At 48.7% G+C, this 17,739-nt stretch overlaps 1 protein-coding gene across 1 annotated transcript; it reads right to left on the bottom strand.

Moving 5' to 3' along the window:
* Positions 1 to 3,869: 3,869 nt before the first annotated feature.
* Positions 3,870 to 17,739, bottom strand: ACADS (acyl-CoA dehydrogenase, C-2 to C-3 short chain; the record flags this gene model as incomplete). The annotated part of the gene is made up of 9 exons (XM_019506634.1): positions 3,870 to 4,728; positions 5,465 to 5,521; positions 7,299 to 7,394; positions 7,790 to 7,927; positions 9,409 to 9,579; positions 10,253 to 10,404; positions 10,648 to 10,759; positions 10,969 to 11,118; positions 17,614 to 17,739. Coding segments are annotated over 9 exons (1,155 nt in total), but the record flags the coding sequence as incomplete, so codon positions are not given.

Genomic DNA, 17,739 nt, shown 5'->3' with positions numbered 1-17,739 from the left:
CTGCCATTGCCCCACATCCTCCCTCACCCTTCTGGTCTCCCCAGTTGCTCCCCTCATTCCCAGTGCTCTGCCTAGTAACTAATTTCCTGTTTGCTTCTGGTTTCATGGGGCAAAAAGCCAAGCCCTGTAAAACAGAATGGAAAGTGTGGTTTTGCCTTTCTTCGCCCCCAGCATAATCTGTCCATGACCTGATTTCCCCTTTTCTGGGCCCCAGCATTTGGGATTTGGTTCAGCTCAAACAGACAAATACAAACGTGACTTCACCCTTAAGCAGCACCTTTCTGCAAAAGGCCTGGCCCTGCCCACATGTATTGCAGGCAGATTTGTACTCCTGGGGGAAAGGTGGTTTTCTCAAAATACCCTTCCTCATGTTGCAAAACTTGTTTGTGCTTTGCTCATGCAGCAGCTTTTTTGGTAGCAAACTGTAAGGAGCAGGCTGGGACATAGCTAATTCAGTCCAACAGCAGAGGGAACGGAGGTGTGGTGGCAGCTTGCTCCTGTCAACTCCTTGCCTTGGGTGCTGTGACAGGCTTTGAGTGCAATTGTTGTCATCTTTCACATACCCCTGAGCATGTTCAGTTGGCCGGTTTACTGCTTGGAATAGCAGTGTTGTAAGAGTTTAAGATGCACTGATCCCAGGGCCTAACTGTGATTGCAATTAGGGAATTTACTGCATTTTATCCAGCATCCCACTTTTCATAATATTTTTGCTTTAGGTAGTAAGAGGGAAGCATGGGTGGAATATCTTAAGTATTCATGGTCTCAAGCCTGTTTATGGCCTGAGTGACTGGAGAGACTGTACTACGTGGTAGATTAGTAAGGAAGCTGTGTGCTTGCGTGCAGGACACCAACAGCTAAAGCTTGGGTAATCTGACTGGATTGCTATGCATCACCCAGTTGTGGATGAACAGGTAGTTGCTCAAGTAGCAACTACAGCCAAATCCTTAAGCTGTAACATCTGATGTCAGAGCTTGGGTGAGGCCTGTTCTGATACCATCCTCAGGAACCTCTCAGGAGCAGAGTAGCAATAATGAGCACATGCTAATGAAGAGTGTTATGATCAAGCCACTGGTGACTATGAGTACAAGGCATCGTGCCCTCCCAGTGGCATCAGCAGTAATGCATTAGGCCTCCCTGCTGATATTTGCTTTTGCCTACAGAGACCCAAGTGACAAGAGCTGAGAACTTTTACTTTGTGCTGCTTTATTCTGCATCAGAAATGGTAAGCAAGGAGCTACAACTGTTTAGGAAATGCTCAGCCTGCTCTCAGGGTAACAGCTAGGCCCAGCACCATGCAGTTGTTTCAGAATTGCTATATTGCAATGGGATCTTTGGCTCTTAGAGGAGGAGGCTGTATTCTAGTTTATTTGTCACATGAATGGCAGGCAATAACTTGAGCAGTGGTATCTGCATGAATCTGAAGTCAGACAGAAGGTATGGCAGGATGAGACCTTAGGGAAAAACTAGTTGAGAGAGGCAGGAGCTTTTACAGGCAACGGCCTGCTTTCAGATGCTAAGAAACTTTGTCATTGCCTTGGACAAAGTAGGTTGTTGCCTGTAGAAGCTCCTGCCTCTCTGAACCAGTTAATTTTAAGGTGCTGCCCTTTCTGCAAGGCAGTAACATATGAGCGTGTAGGACTTAAGCACATCCTGTCAGTGTCATGGGCACCTTGGCTTGTAACAGCAAACTTAAAACAAGAAAAAAAAAATCTTTTCTTCAGTGAGTGGTGTTTCATATGACCACAGTGAGCTGGTGAAATCTGAACTTCTTAAAACTCTTTGTGAATCATTTGGAAGAGGGTGGAGAGCTGAGCTGAGCTGTATGGTGAAGTATGGATGATACTAAATTTGTCAGTGTTGAACACGAGGCCTGTGAGGAGCCTCAAGAGGTTAGAAATACAGACAGGAACCAAAATGAATCTATTTTGGAAGACAGCCAACAAGGATTCTGGAGGAAAACACCCTGAAGAGGAAACTTGGATGGGAGAGGGGAATTTGTGGGAGTGCTGGAAGGAAACGAACTGGGAGGAGAATGGAGAGCAAATTGCAGTGGGATTCAAAGCAAGTCAGTATTAAGTAGTGGGATGACTAGATCCTTTCGGCAACTTCACCTGCAATACTTTGTCCAGTTCAGGGCACTTCAGTACCAGAGGTCAGCAAGAAATGTGGGTCCTAGAACGTGAAAGGTTTTCCCATGTGCTTGTACGCTTGGGTTGGCGTGGAAATTTAATTTTACCTGTTTTTCTGCCCCCTTTCTCTCTAAATTCCAGGTTAGAGGAAACTGGTCAGCTGCACACATTAAGTGTGACTCTGTGACATCCTTTATTATACGACTTGCAGTTTCCCTTTAACAGACTTTGAATATCTGATTGCTGCCTGTGTGCTAAGCAAATATGCAGCCCTTGTGGTCTTGGCTTACTTGATCGAGTTGTCCTTAGTTCTGTGGATTTCTTGACCAGAAACGCCAGGCCTGTTCCCTTGGCTGCTGGAGTATGCTTCCCAACACTGCTTAATCCTGTGCTGCTTTCTTGGCACTTGATTTCAAACCTCACAAGATTTGTCCCCCTAGCACTTAGGTGCCCTCTAGTGGGATCCAGGTAAAATTAACATAGTACAGTAGTGAAATCTTTTCAGGACCAGTTACAATCTGCTGTACACATGCCAGGGACAGAGGCCAGTTTGGGAAGCACATTCTGATTTGTTATATCCAAGGAAAACTTGCAGTTGTCGATTGCTGAGTTACCTGTGTGTGTACTGGTGACCCAGCTGAGAGGTTTGGCCTTTGCACTGTGTGGGGCTAGGATAGGGTTGCTTCCCTGTAAACCGACAAGAAGAAAAGCTGAAAGCTCTCAGGCCTTTCGCCTAGGTGGAATGCAGAACTGAACTTCTAGAAAAAGAAAACTGCCTGCGGAATTTGCTAACAACTAGCATGCTTAAATAGTCTTTAAACTACACAATTATTGAAGCTCTTTTTCAATTGAGCTGAGCTGCCACTAGTTCAGGTCCAGTCCTGCCATACTCAGTGCCAGGATTTCCAGCAGGGTGGAGACTTGATATTTTTTCTGTTTATTCTGTTTGTGCCTTCTCCTACCCCTCTCCAGCAACCTTTTAAACATGCAGATGTTTTAAAAGAGAGGCAGATCTAAGGTTTATGGGCAGGTGGTATAAAACGCACCAGTCTCTCAGCATCCCTGATGCCACATGGGTTACTGGCTCTCCTTCATGGTAAGTGCAGAGCAATAAAAAGAGCTCTGATTTAAAAGCAGCAACTGGATGGATTTGAGTCTGTGCAGTGAGACTGTATATCCCTCTTCAGTTAGAAATACAAGGGGCCCAATTCCATTTCACCTACTGGGCATCTAAGTGGACTTAAACAGCACTGGAAATAGAACGGCACTCCAGTTCCTAAAGAATTACCACGCTTATGTTTGTAACATGCTGGAACCTGACCCTTAAGACCAAGTCGGAGAAAAGCAGTCAGGGAGAGGAGGACCCACCCACCCTTTCTAGTAACAGTTCTTCAGGGTCTTAAGCGGGGTGGACTAGAATCTGGCCTGAGTGGAGTGGAAAGAGATTAGTATCAAGCAGTGGCTCTCTCAGGTCCAGAAGCCAGGAAATCTGTTCCGTTTTCCATGACTTTGAGTTTTAATGTCTCCGGTGCTTCCTGTACACTCTGCCTCTGCTACTTGAATATGTGACTGCTGTCAGGTAGGCCTCCCCTCAACATATCCTGTTTAACCCATCCTGATTTTTAGAAATGAAGACAAATGTGTACTCTTCAGTTGGATGTCTGCAGACACATCTTTGCTGCCATTAGTAATGGAAATGCTACAGATGCAGGCAAAATAATGAGCTCTTACACAGCAAGATTCAACATGTGCAATTCATTAAAAACCAACATGAAGAGGTAGTGCAACAGTCAGTCTAGGGTAGTGCAAATGGACCTTACTCTCAGTTGGTACCCATGGCCCCAGTGTAAGTAACCTTTAAGGAAGTTTGCTTTGTGCCACATTCCTACCGTCAGAGCAAAAATCTACAAGAACAGAACACATTACCTCTCCCATTTGGACTTTTCACGTTAGCTAGTAATTAACCCCATTATTTCAGTTTAGCTTTGTCATTGGCACCAGGTGAGGGCAAATTATCTTTAAATGATGTGACAGGTATAGGAAAGGCTAATAAATGCAACCAGTTATTCTGAGATCAGAATCGGAACCATCCTTACCAGGATTATATATGCTGGTAAATTGTGTGGGAGTCTGAGGTAGTGGCAGCATCTAACACCAGCTGGTCAGTGCCTTGTCAAAGCAAACACTGCCTTTTAAGAGCCTTGAGCCCTCTTTTACTGTGAAGGCAAGCTTGGTGGTAGAGCCTTTCACTTGTCACATTTATAAACCCAGAACACATGAAATTTTTTTGACAAATTATGTGTTGGCCAATCCCTTCCCCATACGGGATCAGCCTGTTTACCAAAACGATCGTTGGACAGACAGAGGCATTTTCACCTTCTCTCATCCTCCCTTCTGCACACCGGTTATTAGGCACTTAGACTGGATTCTTCTCCAACTAGCTGCTTTAGCCCCGGTACTCCCTCAGCAGCTGACCTGCTATCACCAGTCTCTGGATCTCACTGGTTCCCTCATAGATCTCTGTGATTCGAGCATCACGGTAGTGCCGCTCTGCTGGCATTTCTGTCACGTAGCCCATTCCGCCTAGAATCTGGATAGCCTGAAACAGGCGGCAAGTCACAAAAAGGTCAGTCAAAGGAATGGGGCAGTCATCCCAGAAACCCTGTGTGCTCCCTTTGCCTCACATAGGGCTGCCACCATCATCCAGCCTCTGTTGCTGAATGACCAAACAGCACATCGGAGGCAGCAGTGCTTGCAAGGAACCCCTTTTCTCTAGGAACTTGTTTTCACTAGCCATCAGAGCTCACCCAGCAAGACACAAGACCAGGGACAGGATGAGGTGCAGCTCCTGCTGCATAAAGGGCACACCCTGGTGTTACTACTTGCCCCTTCTGTAGTTTCAGTGGGAGCCACTGTCAGCAGTTAGGTGCTGAGTGGAACAAGTGTTACTGACTTAAATGCTTGAATAAGCAGTGGCATCTTTAGTCCTCCCCAGCAGTGACCCTGCTTGTGCCTCCAGCTCTCCCCAGGCCCTGCTGTCTGTAGCCTGAAGCAGTGGACAGAATAATACAGTGCTGCTGAATGGCTGTAAGCACCAAAGCTAGAGAGTTCCTTAGGCAGCATGTGAGCTACATACATCCCCACCAGTATCATTACCGTTCTAAGCCAGGCAAGGATGGACACAGCTGAACACCTGTCACCCCTATTCTATCCCTTCTGTCTTCTGACAGGAGAGAAGCCCTTCCCCCCAACCCCTACTAACCTGTGATTTGGGGTTGGGAAGAAAAGGTGGTGGGGGAGAGAGAGGAGCAGTAAAGAGTTCTCCAGATAATTACCTGATGGGAAATGGCAGTTGCAGCCTCTGATGCAGCCAGCTTGGACATTGCAGCTTCCTAAAACACACACACACACACACTCAATGCATGTTGTTAAAGCTGCATGTCTGGGCAAGGGGACCAGCAGTCAGTGTTCCAGGGGATGCTGAACTTGGTGAATATGTGCCCAAGGCAGAGGCATAGAGTTGTGCAGATTCTAAGCTACAGTTTGAGTCTCCATGGATAAATCATCATCCCTCACCTTTTGAGAAAGATCTGCAGCTGTGGGAAAACACTGGCCATAACCAGAGAGCAAGGTGGGGCCTGGAGAGAGAGGTAACCAAACAAAGCTCTTCACCTAGCATGCATCTCCTGTTTAGGCTGCCATATACACCAGAGCTGCTTATTACTATGGGGCACTGCATGGAACACAAAGCAATGTCATACCACATCAGGCCAATGGTCTGCCTTGGCCTGCATCCCACATCTCCGTGGCTGGCACTAGAGGGTTCAAAGGAAGCTGTGAAGATTTATTTGGATGAGTTACGTACTAATAATGTCCAACAAATGTTTCCTCACACTAGGCAGGAAATCAGTTCATATCCAGTTCTTGTAGCTGTGCTGTTCTTACCAGTGAATCATTTTTGAAGGTTGTAGCCTCAGTGATATGTTCTTAGCAGTATGTTTTGCAGATTAAAGAGAAATGGTCCATTTTAAAGTAGGGAATGGAGTATATGTGCGCATGTGATTTTGGGAGTGTCTGTTTACCATTGTTGCTGTTAGCCTGGCAGGGAAAACATCCCTTGCTTTGTGTGCTTGAGGCACTAGACAGCCTTTGGTTGGTCTGTTCCCTCTTCTTGCTAGGATTATTGTACAAAGCAACAGGGAAAAAGACATTTACTACTCATTTAAACACCATCCTGCCCTGCTTTACTGATACTCAGAGATCCATACATGCATGACGTAGCTGAACTAGGAACCCTCTAACTGATAACTGGGGCAGGAAGGGGAAGGGGGTCTGTGAAAGTAGATAACTGGGTCCAAGTCCACTAATGAGGCCAGTGCTCAGAAGGCCATCACAGTACATGGAGGAGGGCTGTATATCCCTTGTCCTCTACTGGGCTGAAGAGATGGGTGGATTCTATCTGCTGAAGGGTGGGTTCTCATTCCTTGGAGAGAGGACCCACTGCCCCTCCTGTACCTGCTTTGTGGGCACTTTGTGTTTTAGGATCATAGAAAAAGAAGCCTTAAAGGACCTCATGAAGTCGCCTAATCCACCCCCCTGCTCAAAGCAGGAGCATCCCTGACTAAACCATCCTGGCCAAGGACAGAGATTCCACAACTTCTCTAGGTGGTCTGTTCCAATGCTTGGCTACCCTTAGTCAGAAAGTTCCTCCTAATTTCCTCTGCTGCGGCTTGAGGCCACTGCTCCTCATCTTGTCCCCTGCAACCCATCTCCATCCTCTCTGTAACTGTTCTCCAGGTATTTGAAGACTATTATCAAATGCCCACTTGGGTCTTTTCTTCTCCAGACGAAACAACCTCAAGGGTGTCAGACAGGCAGCTGCACACCAGGTCCAGCCTGCCAGGCTACCGCCAGGCCAACAGAAGTTGAGGTTGTGTGACTGGGGGCAGTGGCCTGCCACAGAATCCAGGGCCCTTGGGTCCAGGGTACCAATGGACATGGTGATCAGTGGCAGGAAGGTGAGCAAAGGTTGGCACAGCCCTAGTTGCCCTCCGGCTGCTCCATCCATCACTACCACTGTGGCACCAGCTCCTTGGTTGTCAGCCAGAGCTGGAGTCTCCATGTGTTTTGTGCTAGAAGCAGAAGTGATAAATGGAAGGATGGACATACCTTGGTGAAGGGCTTCCCACTGTCCTTCAACATGGCTGCTCTCCAGGTCAGCAGGCGCGCACTCTCCAGGGCTACTGCCATGTCCGCCAGCTTGAACTGCAACAGACAAATACCTCAGGGCACAGCCTTACTTCCCCCAGACTCCAAAGTTCTGCCTAAATGAGAATGTGCTGATGAGCCTCTGCATCCCAGGCAGCCTCCCCATACTGTGGGGGACTCTGAGGCAGAGGGAGCCCTGTGTCCCAGCTGTATGGGGGCCCAGGCAGGAGGGGGGCCCAGTGCCTGGCACCACAGCCATGCCTGTGTGTGCATGAAGCACTTGTCTGTGCATAGCAAGTTAAAAGTGCATCACCTTTCAGTGGTGAAACCAGCTGCCGCTCTACTCTACGTGCCAACTCAGCAGTATCAGTTTGTGCTGAAGTGAAACACTCAGAACCAAAGTCCCTGATGTTGGCAGAAACAGGACAACATATTTCAGTCTGACCACTTACCTGAATAGCCTGCAGTTTAGTAATGGGTGAACCAAATGCCACTCTCTTCTCCGCATAATCCACAGCACAGTCCAGAGCTGCCTGAGCTATTCCAAGGGCCTGGGAGGCAATCCCAATCCTGCCTGTGTCCAGGGTTTGCTGAGAGACACACAATGGTCATACATCCAGGGCAAATATCCCTGCATTCTTCCCTACACCAGGGAGCCAGAAATCTGCTGTCCTATGGAAGCCACATCCCATCCTTTCCTTCTCTAGAACAATCCCAGTGTGTGAAAGAATAGAATGCTGCAATATCTAGCACCTCCAGCAAATATTGGCAGGACAGGAGGGAAGGGAACATGGAGAGGAAATAATCTAGCAGAGATCTTGCTGCTTTGCAGAGGGGTGGAAGTAAAGGGGAAACTATGAGCATATGGGGAGTGGGAGGACCAGAAAAGTGAAACCAGCCCCCAGCCCTGCATGGCTGCTCCTGCTTCCAGCACGCACCTAGTTGTGTGAAGTCTCACTCCTTTCCCAGCAAGCTCCATGTCTCTGGCCACATCTCAAAAACGACAAATGAAGTGGGCACATCCAATTTGACACATTTTAAAGGGACCTGATTTTAATTTGCCAAGTGCCCAACTCTGGAAAAACACAAAACTGGTCACGTTTTCTGATGGAACGCTCATAAACCAGGAGACAACCCCTGGGTCAGTGGGTCTGAGCAGGTAGAGCACTCATTTGCTCTCAGGGACACAAACTCTCCTTTCCTTTGCATCCATTGATGAGGAGTAAATAGTTAAGGGCCTGGTTAGTGAGTGTCAAGGTTGCTGCACATCTCAGGAGAGTTCTGACACTTTTTCACCCTCTGCTTTCAAACCACTGATTACATCTTGGAGCAATTCCAGCAGTGCACTTAGCATCAGTGTTGCCTCCCTCCTTGCTCAGCCAGGCAGAATTTAATTAAAAATGGCAGCAGTTTGCAACACAGAAAAGTGCTATCGCTTCCCTCATAAAAGGCCTTTTTTTTTCAAGAAGGGGCCTTTTAACCCAGACTTCTGGCAGGAAGCCTGCACAGGCCTCAAGTGCAAAAGGTGCACTGGAAAAGTAGTTGTGGCATACACTTGTGTTGTAAGGCACAATCTTGTTCTAATCCTGCTGGGAGAGATGCTCACTCTCTTAAGTGTCTTGTTTCACTGCAGAAAATCTGCTGTCCCCTATGTGCCATTGAGACTTCTAGGTCTCAAACTTCCCCCCTTTGAATTTCATCCATGTCTTGGAATCGAGCCTGAGACCTCTGCATCCAGAAGCACAGACTCCTGCCTTATCCCTACCAAGGGATCTGAAGAGGTGGTGAAAGGTTTTGTGCTGCCCTGCAGACAGATCTTTAGACAAAGTATGAAATTTGAGAGGTGGAGGAAAGGGTCTCCTGTAATGAACCTACCTCTGCCTACTCCCCACCCACTCAATGCTCCTTGCCTCTGCTTTTTCTTCTCCTGGGAGTTGCCAGGTAGACTTGAAAAGACACAACCTACTGCTAGTGGCCCTAGCCTGACCAGAAGAGGTCTGACTGGCGAGCGCTGTACAGGGCTGCAGTCCCTTGTCTGCACCACATGCTCACAATCACAGCTGTCTCTTACCATGGCGATTTTGAAGCCCATCCCCAGCTGCCCCAGTAGATTGGCTTTGGGGATCCGACAGTCCTCAAATATCAGATTGGCGGTAGAGGAGGCTCGGATTCCCAACTTGTCTTCTTTTTTCCCCAAGGAGAGACCAGGGGTTGGCATGGGAACCAGGAAGGCACTGATGCCCTGCAACAAGACCCAGGCTGGTAATATTACCACACATCTCCCATTGTGCAGGAGACAGTTCTTCCAGGGAGTGCAGGCTTAATTCCAGCTCACTTGAGTGGCCACAGGAAGGGAGTGGGATGGAAAAAAAGTCACCACTGATTACAAGGGTAGTTAGTATGCAAAGAAGGAGAACAGTGGTACCCCCTGCAGTACCATCTGCTCTGCTCCAGGCTCCCTGGGATACAAGCTCAGAAACCCATGGGAAAGACTATTCAAATACTATACACCAGGGATAGGCAACCCCTGGCACAGGTCCTAGAGCGTGGCACATGAAGGCATTTTGCTCAGCATGTGCGCCTCAGGGCAGGTGGCAGGAAAGGGGGTCGGGGCTATGTTGCCATAACAAGGATTGGGCCATTCATGGCTCCCCCTGCTGTCTGTCCCTGGCATGCCAACATCTTACAAATTGAGGTTGTGGGTGTTTTTGGCAATCTGCCCAAAAACATTGCTGAGCCCTGCTTTTTCCTTCTCTTTCTCTAGACCCCATCTCCAAGGTAAGGCATAGAACCTTTTACCAGGTACCTGCCATTCCTCCACTACATGTTGTGGGTTCCCTCTACATGGCTGGCAAAGTTAATTAAGATACCACATGCTCAGGGCTGTATATAGCACTATAACCAACTAGGCTCACCTTGTGTTTCTGGGATTTGTCTGTAGTAGCAAACACCACGACAGCAGAGGCATCCCAGGCATTGGTGATCCAAGCTTTGGTGCCATTCAGGACCCACTCATCACCATCCAGTGATGCCACTGTGGAAGCAGCTCCTGCATCACTGCCATTTCCTGAGAAAGGCACCAGGCAAAACAAAGCCAAGAATTCCTGTTCACTGAAGCAGTTACAAGCAACACAACCAAATACGCAGCAGGTGTTACAAGGGGGTAAAACGAACCACCTTCAGGTTCGTTTTACCCCCTTCAGGTGCTGTTAAGTTCTGCAAAGCCCCTTTCTAAAGCATGTCTAGGGTGAAACCACTCCCTACTTTTCAGGCCAGGAATGTTAACTCCACTCCCTGCCCCAAGCATTACCTGGTTCACTGAGAGCAAAACACCCTATCTTGTCTCCACTGGTGAAGGGTGTGATCCACTTATGTTTCTGCTCTTCGGAGCCAAACTTCAATATTGGACCTAAATACAGAGACTGAAGAGAGAAGTTGCATTTATTTACCCTGAAGAAGAATGCAACTGCTGCAACCCAGCGCCATCACAGGCAATGCACAGCCCAGGCACATTCCCATCCTCTATCCACATAGAGATCTGCTCCTCGCAAATGCCACCTTTGTTCCTGGCCGAGGGCAATGGTTTCACCCCCCTTCCCCATAAGATTTCCTGCACAGGAGAGAAGCTTACATTATTGACGCTCATGATGACCCCTGTGGAGGCACAGCCCCTGCTTATCTCCTCCACAGCAATGGAATAGGCCAGGTAATCAAGCCCTGCCCCGCTGTACTCCTCCGGCACATCCATGGCTAGCAACCCAAGGGCTCCCATCTTCTTCACCTACCCATAGAGAAAGATACAAGAGTAAGGCTCTGTAGCACTGACACCCAGATAGAGTCCCAGTCACACACACACGCGCATGCGTGCATAGAGTTACACCTGGGTATTGCACACACAGGCACAAAGGTACATGCAGAGAAAATGTGCCTCAAGATTTCAGTTTGGGGGGGTGGCAATTTTGAGTGGCCAAGCATCCACAGTTCAGTGACCGCAACAAGTCACAGGTGCTCGTTAGGGTTGGGCTCTGGTGGATTAAGGGTGAGCTGGGCTCTGCTTGTTGCCCTAAGACAGGACCAGCCCTGCCTGAAGCTGGAATTACCCTGAGCTGTAAAAGTACAATTTACTGGTCCCCTCTTTGCTCTCTTTTATTACTGTGAGGATGGGAGGAGGTAACCAGCTAGAAATCCAGTTTATGCAGTCATCAGAACTCCACCTTTAGTCTTTTATATTGTTTAAACTTCAACGTACACCTGCTTTAAAAATGGGACTTTAGGGAATGATTGACCGGGGAAGGCCAGCTCATAGGAGACAATCTTAGCTGTTGTGCTAGACTCAAGTCCCAGTGCCTCTATGTGTTTTCTGTGACACTGAGGACATGGCCAGCATTTAATAGGATGAAGGAGGGACAAAATCAGGAAAGCAAGCACTGGCCAGAGATGTTACAGGCAACCACAAGGCCAGCCGATAGATGGGGGAAGCTGTGGGTCTACCACTCAGTGGTGAGGGAGAACTATCAATTTAGAAAAGGCGACGGTGGCAGAGGTGCACAGTGATTACTTTGACTTGTCCTCCACAGAACATGAAACTGCAACCAAACAGCTAACCACAACTCATATACACAGTAGCAGGGAAGGGCTGCAAATAATAGTAGTAAGTGTCACAGAAGTTGACCTATTTGAATGAACCTAAGTCAGCACAGCCTGAAAAAATTATTCCAAGTTGCTAAAGGAACAAGCTAAAGATCTCAGACCTCTTAGTACTAATATTTGCAAAGTCATGACAGATAGGCAAAACCAGAGGCTTGGAAAAGGACTAATATAGGGCACCTATACATGAGTGCAGAGTCTGCTCCAACACGCTGGAATTTCAGTGTCAGAGCAGACTTGATTAATCAAGTCTGCTGGAGTGTGGCAATTACTGCAGTCTCCTGCATCTCGTGCATCAGTGTCCCCACACTTAAAAATGGCAGGGGAGCTTTAACTAAAGCTCATAGAACAAGCTTTAATTCAAGTGCCTCTGCTGCTATTTTTAAGCACAGGGACACTGAAACACAAGATACAGACATGCTTTAATTAGAACACTCTAATTAAAGCCCCCTCCCCCAGCTCTGGAGCATGTATAAACGTGCCCATCTTTAAAAAGGGGGAGAGATCATATGGGGAATTAAAGGATCAGTCAGTGTGACTTCAATGCTTGGGAGTTATTAGAACAAAGTGTAAAATGATCCACTTGTAAACATCTGGAGGAGGAAAGGGTGACTATGCCAAACTGTCTCGATTTCCTAATTTGACTGGATAATTGCTTGGTTGATGAAAGAAATACAGTGGACAACGCTTACCCAGGCTTTAGAAAGGCCTTTGTCAAGGACCCACACTACAGCCTCATAAGCAAAATGGAAAAATGTGGGTAGACAGGATTCTCATTGCGTGGGAACATACTTACTCAAACAACTGGAAAGAGTAGCTATTAATGGCTCAACATCAGAATGGCAGGTGCTCTCAACTGGAGTCCCACAGGGCTGAGTCCTGGATCTGGTACTATTTAATCAGCTTATTAATGACTTGGATGCAGAAAAAGCTCACTTCCAGATCATGTCTGCATACAGCACAAACCTGGGAGAGGCTATAAGCTCTGGACCATACAATTGGAATCCAAAAGGATCTTGATAAATTAGAGAAATACAATACAGACAACAATAACAAAAAGCAAATGCAAGACATAGGAAGGGATAGCAACAGTCTTGCACTGGTCAGCCCACAGAAGAAGTGCTACATCCAGTTCTGGATACTGCCTTGAAGAACGACGCAGAAAAACTGAAGAGGCTCCAAAGGTGAGTGACAAGGTGATAAAGAGGCTGGGATGCAAGCTATGTAGGGAAAGGGTGAGAGAACTAAGTATATTTAGCTTGGAGAAAGGAGATTAAGAGGGTGGGGGAAGGGAGGAGAGAGAGGGAAGGACCCAACTAGTTTTCAAACAACTGAAAAGGCTGCCATAAAGAACAGGGAGAACAACTGTTCTCTACCACAGGCGGAGGGCATGTGACCCTGGGTTTAAACTGCAAGGTGGATTTAGATCAATTCTCCTGATTCTAAGAACAGGATAATGGTACAAATACCCACAGAAGTTGTGAAATCTCCTTTGCTGAAAGCTTTTAGGAAGAGGTGGATAGAGATAAGGCTGAGATGGACTAGTAATAACACACCCTGTATCTGTAGAGGGGGCTGAACTAAATGATTGCTGCGGTCCCTTCTAACTACATGATTCCATTCTATGATGTAGGTGTTACAAAAATAAGTCAGTGATACTTCTTGTTTATTCCATTAGAATCTGCTTTCCATTCTTAAATTAATGTTTCCCCTCCTGTCCTAACATGCTAAACATGAAGTCAAGAGAGAAAAACTGACCAGCTGAGGAAAATGAAAGATGGGAACAGGATCTTTGACTCCCTCAGGGAACACATGGGCAGCATCCCCTGGGAGGCCAGGCTGGGGGGAAAGGGAGTCTAGAAGAGCTGGCTGTACTGTAAAGAAACCTTATCGAGGGTACAGGAACAAACCATCCTGAAGTTCAGGAAGAACAGCAAATGTGGCAAGCAATTAGCTTGGCTTGGCAGAGAACTCTTCAGTGACCTTAAACGCAAAAAGGAAGCTGACAAGAAGTGGAAACTTGGACAAACAACTTGGGAGGAGTATACGAATATTGCTTGGGCACGCAGGGATGAAGTCAGGACGGTCAAAGCACAATTGGAGTTGCAGCTACCAAGGAACATGAAGGGTAACAAGAATGGTTCCTACAAGTACATTAACAAGAGGAAGGTCAGGAAAAGTGTGGGTCCCTTACTATATGGGGGAGGCAACCTAGTGACAGATGAGGAGGAAAAGGCTGAAGTACACAATGCATTTTTTACTTCAGTCTTCATAGGCAAGGGCAGCACAGTTTGGGGAGAAGGTGAGCAGCCCTCAGCAGTGAAAGAACAGGTTAGGGACTATTTAGAAAAGCTAGACATGTATAAACCCATGGGGCTGAATGCTGAGGGAGTTGGCTGATGTGACTGCAGAGCCACTGACCATTATCTTCCAAAACTCGTAGCAATCGGGAGGGCCCAGGCGATTGGAAAAGGGCAAATATAGTGCCCAACTTTAGGAAAGAGAAGGAAAATCCAGGAAACTACAAACCAGTCAGCCTCACCTCAGTCCCCAGAAAAATCATGGACCAGGTCCTCAAAGAAACCATTTCTAAGCACTTGGAGAAGAAGGTGATTAGGAACAGTCCGCATGGATTCACCAAGGGCAAGTCATGCCTGACCAACTTGACGCCCTTCTGTGATAAGATAACCGGCTCTATGGATGCAGGGAAAAGAGATGGATATTAGAGGTGCACCAATATATTGTTCCAATATTGGTTCGGCACTAATATAAAGAAAACTGACTGTATTGGAAATCGGCCTGATGTGGCCGACCATTTGGCTGATAAATGCCTGTGTGTGTGCATGACAGCAGACCATGCAGGCAGCAAGGAGCTCAGCCCAGCAGCGTGGAGAGCTGTATGCAGCTGGCATGTTTGTTGTGGTGGAAGGGGAAGCGGCGTGGGGGGGCAGATCAATCCCCCTGTGGTGAGGGAGGGAGTGGGGCAGGGGTTGGGGTAGGTGCTGCCCAGCTGGGGCAGGATGCAGAGCAGGACGAAGCCACAGCTTGTCTGAGGGGTGCAGGGAGGGGGAGTGGCTCTCACTGCTGCATGCACCCTGGGAGGGCATGGGGCAGGGGGGTCGTGTGCCCCTGGTTCTGCATGGGGCAGGGTGGGACAGGCTGCAACTGCAGGCTGGGGCCACACCAGGCTCTTCCTGGTGGGGGTGGGGCAGGCGGCAGAGGTGCTGGGAGGGAGGCTATGGGGAGGGGAGGCTGCAGCAAAATCTGGGGTGGCTGCATCCCCCCCATAGCCTCCCTCCCAGTGCAGCCACCCCCCCCCCCATCCCACGTGTAGTGCTGCCTAGCCCACCCCCCACCAGAAAGAGCCTGGTGCACCCCAGCCCCAGCCTGCCCTGCATAGATCCAGGGGCACAGGCACCTCCCCACCCTCCTGGGGTGCACACAGCATCAGGAGCCACCCCCCGCACTCGCGCCCCCTGGACAAGCCGCAGCTTCAAGGCGCTGGGCAGCGCCTACCCCTGCCCCATTCCTTCCCTCAAGGCAGCGGGCTTTAATCTGCCACTCCACACACCTTCCCTCACAACAGACTTATCAGCTGGACACAGCTGTATTGGAAATTGGATTGGTATCAGCTGATATGCCTCCTTAAAAATTGGTTATCAGTATCAGCTCCCAAAATCTCTACTGCTGCACCCCTAGTGGATATAACATACCTTTGACTTTAGCAAGGCTTTTGATACAATGTCCCATAGCATTCCTGCAAGCAAGCTGAAGAAGTATGGGTTGGATGAATAGACTGTAAGGTGGATACAACGCTGACTGGATTGTCAGCTTCAACAGCTAGTAGTCAATGGCTCAATGTCTAGCTGGCAGCCAGTATCAAGTGCAGTGCCCCAGGGGTTGGTCCTGGGGCCAGTTTTGTACAATATTTTAATTAATGACCTGGAAGACAGCATAGAGTGCACCCTCAGCAAGTTTGCAGATGACACCAAGTTGTGGGGGCATAGTAGATACACTGGAGGGTAGGGCTAGGATTCAGAAAGACCTAGACAAACTGGTGGATTGGGCCAAAGAAAATCTCATGATGTTCAACAAGGATAAGTGCAAAGTCTTAAATTTTGGATGGAACAATCCCATCCACCAATACAGGCTGGGGGCTGATAGGCTGGGCAGCTCTACAGAAAAGGACCTGGGACAATAAGCTAAATATGAGCCAGCAGCGTGCCCTTGCTGCCAGTAAAGCTAACAGCATGCTGGGCTGCGTTAGTAGGCGGGTTGCCAGCAGACTGAGCAAAGAAATTATTCTCCTCTATTCAGCACTGGTGAGGCCACATCTGGAGTACTGTGTCCAGTTTTGGGTCACCCACTACAGCAAGGATATGAACAAGTTGGAGAGAGTCCAGTGGAGGGCAATGGAAATGGTTCAGCCTGGGGCACATGTGTTCTGAGGAGAGGCTGAGGGAACTGGGCTTATTTAGTCTAGAGAAGAGAAGACTGCGGGGGGATTTGATAGCAGCCTTCAACTAGCCGCAGGGCAGTTCCACAGAGGATGGAGCTGGACTGTTCTCAGTGGTGACAGATGATGAAACAAGGAGCAATGGCCTCAAGTTGCAGCAAGGGAAGTTTAGGTTGGATATTAGGAAAATCTCTCTCATAGGGAGGCTGATAAAGCACTGGAACATGTTACCCAGAGAGGTGGCAGAATCTTTATCCTTGGAGGTTTTTAAGGTCTGGCTTGACAAAGCCTTGGCTGGAATGACCTGGTTGGGGATGGTCCTGCTTTGAGCAGGGGTTTGTACTACACCAGTGGTTCTCAACCTTTTTTGTACCAAGACCCACTCATAAACATTGATGGCCAGTCCTGGCCCAGTGTTCCTCACAGCTGTCCCATGTCCCTAGGCTCCAGCCCCCCTGTGTGCAGGGTAGGGGGAGCCCCAAGCAGCCCCTCGCAAGCTGGAACTCTGCCAGCCCATAAGGGAAAGGACAGCTTCCCATGTTTTTCTCCTTCAAACGAGGATCCATTTTTAAAGTTTGTTCCTGACCCTATCACTAGCAACCCACTTTTGGTTCGTGACTCTCAGCCTGAGAAACGCTGGACTAGATGAGCCCTTCCAACCCTACTTTTCTATGATCACAGGCAGGGGTAATATCCAACTGAAAAGCCTTTCCAGGTCAAATGTACAGCCCCCCCACAGGTGCGGGCAGGAAAACGAGGGAGAAAACTTGTTTTATTTATTCTTAAAGGATGAGATTTTTAGGCTCCACTTCCCCCCTTTTAATTGGAAAAAACACACCTTTAATTGTGTTAATTTTGAAGGTTTTGAACAAAGCAGTCACAGCTGGGGCTGGGCATTTGCCACGAGGGGATATGGGAGGATGTTAAACCCCATGAGCGCAGGTGCTCGGTCGCAGCCCACAGGAGCAGTCGAGGCCCGGAGCTTCGCCCCGGCTCAGCGGGAGGCGGCGGCAGCGACCCAGCCCCTCGTCCCACCCGCTGAACGAGGCCGGAGGCCCCGCGTTTATTGCTGTGAAGCATTTCCCCGCCCTACGCAGCGGCTCCTCGTTTGCCCGAGGGCCGGCGGATGTAACGCGCTGACTGCGCCCGACACAGAAGAGGCGGCGGCGGTACCTGCGCGGCGGGGAAGCGGTGCTCGCGGTCCAGGCGCGCGGCCTCGGGCACCAGCTCGCGCTCGGCGAAGTCGCGGCAGGTCCGGCGCAGCAGGCAGTGCGTCTCGGGCAGCTCCGCGGGCGCCGC

Source organism: Gavialis gangeticus, unplaced genomic scaffold (genome assembly GCF_001723915.1).
Source record: "Gavialis gangeticus isolate Ggan-Ray unplaced genomic scaffold, GavGan_comp1, whole genome shotgun sequence".
In the NCBI taxonomy this organism is placed as follows: domain Eukaryota; kingdom Metazoa; phylum Chordata; order Crocodylia; family Gavialidae; genus Gavialis; species Gavialis gangeticus.
Note: the sequence above shows the minus strand (reverse complement) of the source record. Positions and strands in the feature narration are given on the sequence as shown.